This window comes from Procambarus clarkii, chromosome 9 (genome assembly GCF_040958095.1).
Source record: "Procambarus clarkii isolate CNS0578487 chromosome 9, FALCON_Pclarkii_2.0, whole genome shotgun sequence".
NCBI classification, from domain to species: domain Eukaryota; kingdom Metazoa; phylum Arthropoda; class Malacostraca; order Decapoda; family Cambaridae; genus Procambarus; species Procambarus clarkii.
Window position 1 is genome coordinate 29,470,866 of NC_091158.1, and position 9,287 is coordinate 29,480,152.

Consider the following 9,287-nt stretch of genomic DNA (forward strand, 5'->3'; position numbering starts at 1 on the left):
GCAGCAAACGAGAAGGAAGCGGGGGCTAAAGAAACCTCCATAGCAGGAACAGGGGGCGCAACCACCGAGATGGGAGGGGAAGGAGCGAGAGAGGCAGAAGTAGGGGCCGAGGAAGAAAGCGAAACCTTCTTACCCGTCGCGGAGGAGAAAGGAGAGGAGCCAGGCTTACGCTTCTGACTTAAAGAGACAGGTGTCCCAGCAACCACGTACTAGGCAACGGATTCTAGCGTCTCAACAGGAGAAGCTGAACGAGAGCACACATGACGGCCGTTTGGAGAGCGATGGACATCAGCCCGCACCGACAGGCGGCGGGGAGAGTCAAGAGACGGAGGGGAAGGATGGAAAGGAGAAACGGAGGGAGACGAGGAAGAAGACACAGGAAACAAGACAGACCGGGTAGAAAGAAGGGGAACCCCAGACAGAGGACCAGGAGGTGGATCCTTCGGGAGAGAACCAAAGGAACAGAGGAGGGGCAGTGGGCATATCAGGGTCCAAGGCCCGGAAACGGTTGTAAGTCTGAGGAAGGTGGGAAGGACGAGGAGAGGAATAGCGCAACACGCGAGCATAAGAGATATTAGCATAAGGCGGGAGCCGGCGAACCTGGCGTCTCGCCTCAGGAAAAGATAAACGCTCCCGGTGCTTCAAGTTGAGGACGGCTGCCTGAAGCTTGTAATGGACACACGCACAGGAGAAGGTAGGATGGGCCTCACCGCAGTTGAGGCAACGAGCCAGGGGAGAAGTGCACTCCGACTTAGAGTGACCTTCGCCACCACACAAAGGACAGAGAGAGACAGTCCCGGAGCAGCGGAGGGCACCATGCCCAAACCTCCAGCACTTGTTACAGAGCCGAGGAGAGGGAATGTACTCCTGGACAGAGCACCTGGCACCAGCAAGAATGAAAGAGGGTGGAAGGGTCCTACCATCAAAGGTAATTTTCACAACCCGGAGGGGTTGACGGCGACTACCACGAGGGGGACGAGTAACCGTGTCCACCTGGAGAATAGAATTGCTCTGGGCAGGAAGGATATGTCGAATATCATCGTGGCAGTCGCGCAGGTCCCGAACACCGGTCGCAACATGGGGCGGGAGCAGAATAGTGCCAACACTGGCATTCAACTGAGCATTCTTCGAGACCCGAACAGGGGTCTCGCCAAGGCAGGATAAGGCAGCCAAGCGGGAAGCAGCATCCTGAGAAGGAGCAGCAACGACACGTGTACCGAGACGAGTGGGGTTGAAAGTAATGGAGGCATCCACGGAATCAACGAGATGTCGAAGGAGGGGGAAATCGTCAGGCGGCGCAGAATCAAGAGGGAGGAGATCAAAATATTTGGCCCACGAAGCGGGACCAAACAAGGCTTGATAGGTAGCAGAACTGGAAGGAATCGAGCGAGGGCGGCCATGACGAGGATGGCGGTGAGAGCCCCCAGAGAGAGAGGGGTTAAAAGGTGCAGTAGTTACAACTAGAGATGGAGCCACGTCAGGGGACGAGGTAGTCACCAGTGGGGGCTTGGGGCTCAACCCAACCACAGAGGAGGGAGGGGAGCCAGGGGAAGGAGTCAGAGAGGCCAAAGGAGGAGCAAGGTTGGGGCCCAATGCAGTGGAGGCTACAGAGCCCGGTCTTCCAACACGGACCGACTCGGGGGCTTGGTCACCCACCCCACGAGCCTGAGAAGGTAAAGCAGAATCAGTCAAAACAGGGGTTATCATCATTACGAAAAGGAATATTCATTCACGAATGTGCCCCCACACCCACCATGGAGCCACAATTAGAGGCAGGACACCCAACAAGAAGCTATCGCCGATCATGCCGGGGCCTCCTAGGGGTGCGTCGTGAGTATACGCCCCACAAACGCCACCTTAAGAACCGACAGTCCGTCGAGATCGGGTTCAGTGAGGAAAGGGGGATTGACAATAAAAGGTTCCCCTCGCTCTCGACGTCGGGTACTACAGTTCTATGGGTGCAAGAGTATGCCTCCTCAAGCACCCGGGCGTCAAAATACAAGAAGTCCAAGGAAAGAACCAGAACAAGCAAAAGGTCGGCAGGAAACAGCAAGCAGATAGGAGAAGAGGGGGGAGAAAAACGAAACAGAAGGAAAAGGAAAAGGTGCTCAGCATAATTGGAGAGGACGGCAGCAGGAGCACAAGGCTTGAAAAGGACAGAGGACTCCCAAGGAGCATCACACTCCTGCAGCCGCCCACTAAGCCCCCCTCACGGCAACAACGAGCTGAACGGGGAGGGGGTAACGTACAAATAAACAAATGGTAACGTTTATGGACCTGAGGCAGACCAGTTCACTTGAGACTGATGAAGATGAAGACGAACTGTATTTGGTATTATCGATTCAAGTAACTTTCCCACAACAGATTTTAGGCTAATTGGCCGATAGTTTGACGCAAGTGATCTATCTCCTTTCTTAAAAACTGGAACCACATTAGCTACCTTCCATGACTGGCACTCTACCTAACTCTATTGATTTATTAAATATGGTAGACAGTGGATCGGAAAGCTTTTCTTTGCATTCTTTAAGCACCCTGGCAAACACTTCATCCGGCCCTGGGGATTTATTTGGTTTTAGTTTTACTATTTGTTTAATTACGTCCTCCCTGGTAACTGCTAAACTATTCAACCTGTCGTCGTCCCCACCCACATATACTTGTTCGGCTAGAGGCATATTGTTAAGTTCCTCTTTAGTAAATACAGATATAAAATATTTATTAAAAATACTACTCATCTCCTCGTCATTATCCGTTATTTGACCTGTCTCAGTTTTTAATGGACCTATTCTTTCCCTAGTCTTAGTTCGATATAACTGAAAAAACCCTTTAGGGTCTTCGCTTGCCCTGCTATGCGAACTTCGTAGTTTCTTTTTGCTTTCCTTATCTCTTTTTTAACATTTCTAACAGTTGTATGAATTCCTGTTCTAAACTAACTTCCCCATTCTTAATCCTTTTGTACCACGCTCTCTTTTTACCTATAAGGTTCTTCAGATAATTTGTTATCCACTTTCGATCATTAGTATTTGATCTATTCAATTTATATGGTATACTACGTTCCTGGGCTTTGCTTAGAATATTTTTAAATAGAATTATATTTTGAATCCACATCAAAATCTCCTTTTACGTCACCTGTCGCTGGGTTCACGTCTAGCCCACACCCCATCCCCAAGACATTCCAATCTATTTGACCCAAAAAATTTTAGGCTATTGAAATCAGCTTTTCGAAAATCAGGCACTTTAACAGATTTTCTCCTACAGATCTATTACATTCTATGCTAAATCTGATTTCTTTCTGATCACTGTTCCCTAGCTCACTCCCTATTTCCATGTCCTTAATTTGTGTTTCCCTGTTAGTTAACACTAAATCTAAAATATTATTTCCCCGCGTTGGTTCCTTAATATGTTGCGTAAGAAAGCAATCGTCAATTAATTCTAGAAAGTCTTCTGCTTCAGTATTCCTTGTTTTGTTCACCCAGTTTATTCCACTAAAATTAAAGTCACCCATGACATAAATACTGGTAGATCTAGATGCTCTAGATATTTCATCCCATAGATGCTTTGCTTCCATTCTGTCTAAATTTGGTGGCCTATATATAACTCCTATTATAATAATATTTGCTTTTTCGTTTAATTTTATCCAAATAGTTTTAGTGTGTGGCTCAGTTTTGATTCCCTCTTTGAGACTACATTTCAAATTGTCCCTAACATATACGGCTACTTCCCCTCCTTGTTTAATATATCTATCTGTGTGAAAGAGTTTAAATCCGTTTATTTGATATTCAGCTAAAAGTTCTCTATTTTCTACATTCATCCACTTTTCGGTAAGTGCAATAATATCTATTTCTTCTGTATAGATAAGAGCATTTAACTCGTTTATTTTGTTTCTTAGACTTCTACTGTTAGTGTAATATACCCTAAGTGAATTGTTATTTTGAGGCCCTTCTCTTTCCCTGATCATTTTGCCAATTTGTTTCACCAACAAACACACATTTTTATTACCTCCTTCCTGCCTATCAATTCCCATACCACTATCTACTAACAGTTTAAACCCAAACAAATGCCTCTAACCACTGGTTCCAATGAGTTCGCAACAGCAACAACCCTAGCCCTCGATAGATGCACTCCATCACAAGCATACATTTCATTTCTTCCATAGAAGTGTTCCCAGTTGTCTATGAAAGATATTGCATTTGATTTGCAATATCTTTTCAGCCGGCAATTGACACCAGGTGCCATCGACAACCATTTATTCCCAACGCTCTTTCTTGGAAGAATGCTACATATGATCGGGATTCCTCCCTTGCTCCTAACTAATTCTATGGCTTTGTTAAATTTCTTTATCAGTTCCTCACTCCTAACTCGTCCAACATCATTACCCCCTACACTAATACAAATAATGGGTTTGTTCCCATTTCCCGTCATAATATCTTTCATGTTGTCAACAATATCTCCAATTCCAGCTCCCGGATAGCAGACCCTTAACCTGTTCCCCCTATCTTTGCCACAAAACGTCCTGTTTAAATACCTCACCTGTGAATCTCCCACAACCAAAATTCGCTTTGGTACCTCCTCAACTTTCTGAGCATCCTGAGGGGACCGCGCTCCGCCGCTCCTCGCTGATTTCCGTTCCGAGTGAACTGCAGGCTCACCCCAGCACTCGTCCTCCAATTCGGCAAATGAATTTGCTGTCCTTAGGGCGTCTGTAGGCGGCCTTGTCAAGGTCTTCTTAAGACCCCTGTCCTTAACGAATTTCCACGACGAGGTCTTGTTAATATTGGTCTCCTCCTCCGTTTTCTTCCCGATGTTTCAGCTGTCGTACCTCCTCTCGTAGGGAATCCATCTCTGCTTTCAGAGTTCCAACTAGATTCATCAATTCCTTCACTAATCCTTCCATTATTGCTATCATAATGTTACTACAATCGGAGCTCCAGCTAACTCAACCTCTCACTGTGACTGCACCTGACTTCCACTAACTTCATGAAGGGGTGCATGGGGTAAAATTTCCTTCAATGAGGACCCGACCAATCAATGACTCTCTCCATAAATCACCTGCAAAGTAAAATGACTAGCCCCAAAATACATACAAATGCAAAGTATGTGGGGAGATGTTCAGGACTAAGTTTAATGAGGCTAGCCCCAAAACGTCTTGCTTTCACCCTTGGACTGACTGATGTTCTATTTTATTGATAAAGATATTTTCTAGCCTTTCTATGTTATGATATTCATCTTTCCTGCCTTCTCCATCTCCGAACAACACTGTACCTCCTGTAAAACGGCCAAGGCTTCGACACCTTAACCAATGTCTTCTTGATGGATATTTCCCCTTTGTCGTGGACCTAGCTCTATTTTGCCCACTACTTTCCAGCTTTAGCGGTGAATAATGTCCTGCCTCTGTTGAATATGATGCAATTTTATTTTCATCTAAATCCTTACACTCCCTACAGCTTTGCACTTGCTCTTTTAGTCTATCGATTTCTGACCTAAGCACTGGGTGATGTGGAAAATGTACATGGTTTGTTGTTCCCACAGTTCTTGGTAATTATAGTAGTGTACATGTATTGATATAAAACTTGCGCTGGGTAATATGAATAGTGTGATTGTTTTGTGGTTCCTCTGGTTCATGATAATGTTGGGAGTACATAATGGGAGCAGAACTGTCCACCTCAAAACCTTCACGAGACTGCTTTGTATAAACATTACAGCCAACGTCGGGAAGAACTGGGAAAAAGGAAATCTTAAATACATTTAAAATTAAAGTTTATTATATATAAAACAAAGAATAATTACACAAGGCCTGCAAGTAGAATGAACAATATGCCTACCACAACAGTCAATTAACACAAGCAAAGTACTCCCAAAACACCTCATCAGAGCAAGTAACCCGGCATGTTTAACAATCTTCAGAGAAATGTACTTACAGGTACTACCACCTTTAAGGAAATCAGACAATAGACAGTGTATATTACATGTAAATACCATGAAAAAATATCCTATGTCTATAAAATATGAAATCTTTTCAGAGGATGAAGTCGCTCCTGCCGCTACCACTCTCGCTGCATTATAAAGGAGCTGCCAGAGGAAATCTTCAATGACATTAACATCTGGTGTTTGTTAGTGCTACATGCTCCGGGCATGATCAGTGAGCTTCCTCGAGCACCAAACCGCTCATACCATGAAAAACATGAGGTTGGCATTCGCGGCACTGCAAAGGTCTAAAATGAGACCACCCAATAGTGATCCAGCCACAGAGACCATTTTATCAAACATGAGAGTACCTCAGTATCCGACATGTTTTATGTCTAGCTTTACGAGGCCTTTTAAATTTATATCTAAACATGCGGTTATGAGAGGGATTAAAGCCCAATCAGAGTCTAGTGTTACTTCACACATTAATTCATGTTACACCTGTACTTTATATATTAATGAACAATTCTTACAGCCCTAACTTTTTACAGGTAAATTTGTGATTTGGAGATATTAGAAGGTGAGCTGGCCAACATAACCTGTGATGTTTCCTGCATACCCTTGCTGCCCAAAGACGGCATTTTCTACTCTATGACATGGCCAGACATCTAAACCATATATAGCCACACCCAAACAGATGTTGGAGGAATCAAACAAGTCTAATCAGGTCATAGCAACCATACAGCTAAGAAAATTATAACATTTGTAGTATTAATCTCACTGTAGCTTGATATAAGCCACCATATGTGGTATAATTTATATTAAGATAAGGTAAATATGTATAGCTTATTATATAACCACCTATTGTGGTATTAGCTGTACACATCCCTTCAACTAAAATCACAATTCAATAATGAATCAAATAAAATTACAAATTAAATATTCACACAGAATAAAAACATAACTGCCTGGTAGGATTACCACACAATAAATGTGTCTCGTTGTATATGACGCATATATCTTGTACATGATTTTATGATCGACCTTATTTTATAATTTAATCATAATTAAAAAAAATTATTTTCATATATCTATCAAATTTGTATTTTTACCTTCCCTTATATATTTTCATCTCACATTCTTTATGTTTCTTTTCTTGAGACATTTAATACGTTTTCTTATTTCAGTATAATTTGTCCTTAATCTCATATGAATTGAAGTCTACTTCTTGTTCATCTTCTTGGAGAGGTCCAGTGCTAGTTTATAGGCCAGGACAGGATGTCTGTCACGCCCCGTAGCTAAACCCTTAACCTGCAGAGGAAACACACTCTTTACCATGACTGAAGTTACTGAGAGTGACATAATGAGCATATAGATTATTGAGAGAGTGTAAGAGTGAGGAGGCGTGAGTGGAAGTGTGTGACAAAGATGTTTGTGTTCAACCTGAACAAGAATATTGTATGGTGTCCCTAATTAATCAATCACTGCCACTCATCATACAGCCTTTTGACTTCACACATTTAATCAACCATATATTATATGTGTTAAAGATGATTAGACGGATTTACAATAATACTGCAAGACTTGGATGTATCTGGGAAAAACATATCGGAGTCGTTCGATAGCATCGAACCCGCCTTCTTGAACTCATGTGAGCCTGAGGAGTCCCTCCTGCGAGTCCTGAGACTCGCAGGAGCCTGGGGAGTCCCGAGACTCTCAGTAACCTGGGGAGTCCCGAGACTCGCAGGAACCTGGGGAGTCCCGAGACTCGCAGGAGCCTTGGGGAGTCCTGAGACTCACGTGAGCCTTGGGAGTCCTGAGACTCACGTGAGCCTTGGGGAGTCCAGAGACTCGCGTGAGCCTTGGGGAGTCCAGAGACTCGCGTGAGCCTTGGGGAGTCCAGAGACTCGCGTGAGCCTTGGGGAGTCCTGAGACTCGCGCGAGCCTTGGGGAGTCCTGAGACTCGCGTGAGCCTTGGGGAGTCCTGAGACTCGCGTGAGCCTTGGGGAGTCCTGAGACTCGCGTGAGCCTGGGGAAGTCCTGAGATTCACGTGAGCCTTGGGGAGTCCTGAGACTCGCGTGAGCCCGGCGAGTCCTGTGACTCGCAGGGAGCCCGGCGAGTCCTGTGACTCGCAGGAGCCCGGCGAGTCCTGTGACTCGCAGGAGCCCGGCGAGTCCTGAGACTTGCAGGAGCCCGGCGAGTCCTGAGACTCGTAGGAGCCCGGCGAGTTCTGAGACTCACGGGAGCCTGGGGGAGTCCTGAGACTCGCAGGAGCCCGGCGAGTCCTGAGACTCGCAGGAGCCCGGCGAGTCCTGAGACTTGCAGGAGCCCGGCGAGTCCTGAGACTCGCAGGAGCCCGGCGAGTCCTGAGACTCGCAGGAGCCCGGCGAGTCCTGAGACTCGCAGGAGCCCGGCGAGTCCTGAGACTCGATGGAGCCCGGCGAGTCCTGAGACTCGCAGGAGCCCGGCGAGTCCTGTGACACGCAGAAGCCTGCAGAGCCCTGAGACTCATGTGAGCATGGGTGAGTAATGAGACTCGTGGGAGCCTGGGTAGTCCTGAGACTCACGGGAGCCTGTGTAGTCCTGGGATTCACGCAAGCCTGGGGAGTCCTGAGACTCGGGGAGTCCTTGGTAGTCCATAGATTCATGTTTGATTACATGCTGTTCACTCATATGCTCTTGTACATAGTTGAATTAAACAAGGAGCCCTCCTGTTACTCTTTGTTGACCATCACGTTCAATGGATCAGACTTCCTCCTGGACAATAATGAGAATGCCTCGTAGTTGTGAACCCCATCCTCATGTGAAAGAGACTCTTAAATCCTGTACTCATGGGGTGAGAGACTCGCAAATCTCGTACTCATAAGTGAGAATCTCATGTCACAAATCTCCAAAATTGGAATTTTACATTTCAATTTTGTATCGTTGGAAAGCTCTCAAACACCATCTACAGCCAAATACTCTGACATTGAACATAAGAACATAAGAACAAAGGTAACTGCAGAAGGCCTATTGGCCCATACGAGGCAGCTCCTATTCTATAACCCCCCAATCCCACTCATATACTTGTCCAACCCGCGCTTGAAACAATCGAGGGACACCACCTCCACCACGTTACGCGGCAAATTGGTTCCACAAATCAACAACCCTGTTACTGAACCAGTATTTACCCAAGTCTTTCCTAAATCTAAACTTATCCAATTTATACCCATTGTTTCGTGTTCTGTCTTGTGTTGATATTTTTAATACCCTATTAATATCCCCCCTGTTATGTCCATTCATCCACTTGTAAACCTCTATCATGTCACCCCTAACTCTTCGCCTTTCCAGTGAATGCAACTTAAGCTTTGTTAATCTTTCTTCATATGAAAGATTTCTAATTTGG

At 45.4% G+C, this 9,287-nt stretch overlaps 1 protein-coding gene across 3 annotated transcripts in view; it reads right to left on the bottom strand.

The window, feature by feature from the left end:
- Positions 1-5,737: 5,737 nt before the first annotated feature.
- Positions 5,738-9,287, bottom strand: part of LOC123748977 (nicotinamidase) — a 232,780-nt gene continuing 229,230 nt past the window's right edge. For all 3 annotated transcript variants that reach the window (XM_069321297.1, XM_069321296.1, XM_069321295.1), the window contains one exon: positions 5,738-7,212. In XM_069321297.1, the coding sequence (XP_069177398.1) occupies positions 7,123-7,212 (90 nt within the window). In that variant the 3' untranslated portion in view covers positions 5,738-7,122. The remainder of the gene's footprint in view (positions 7,213-9,287) is intronic.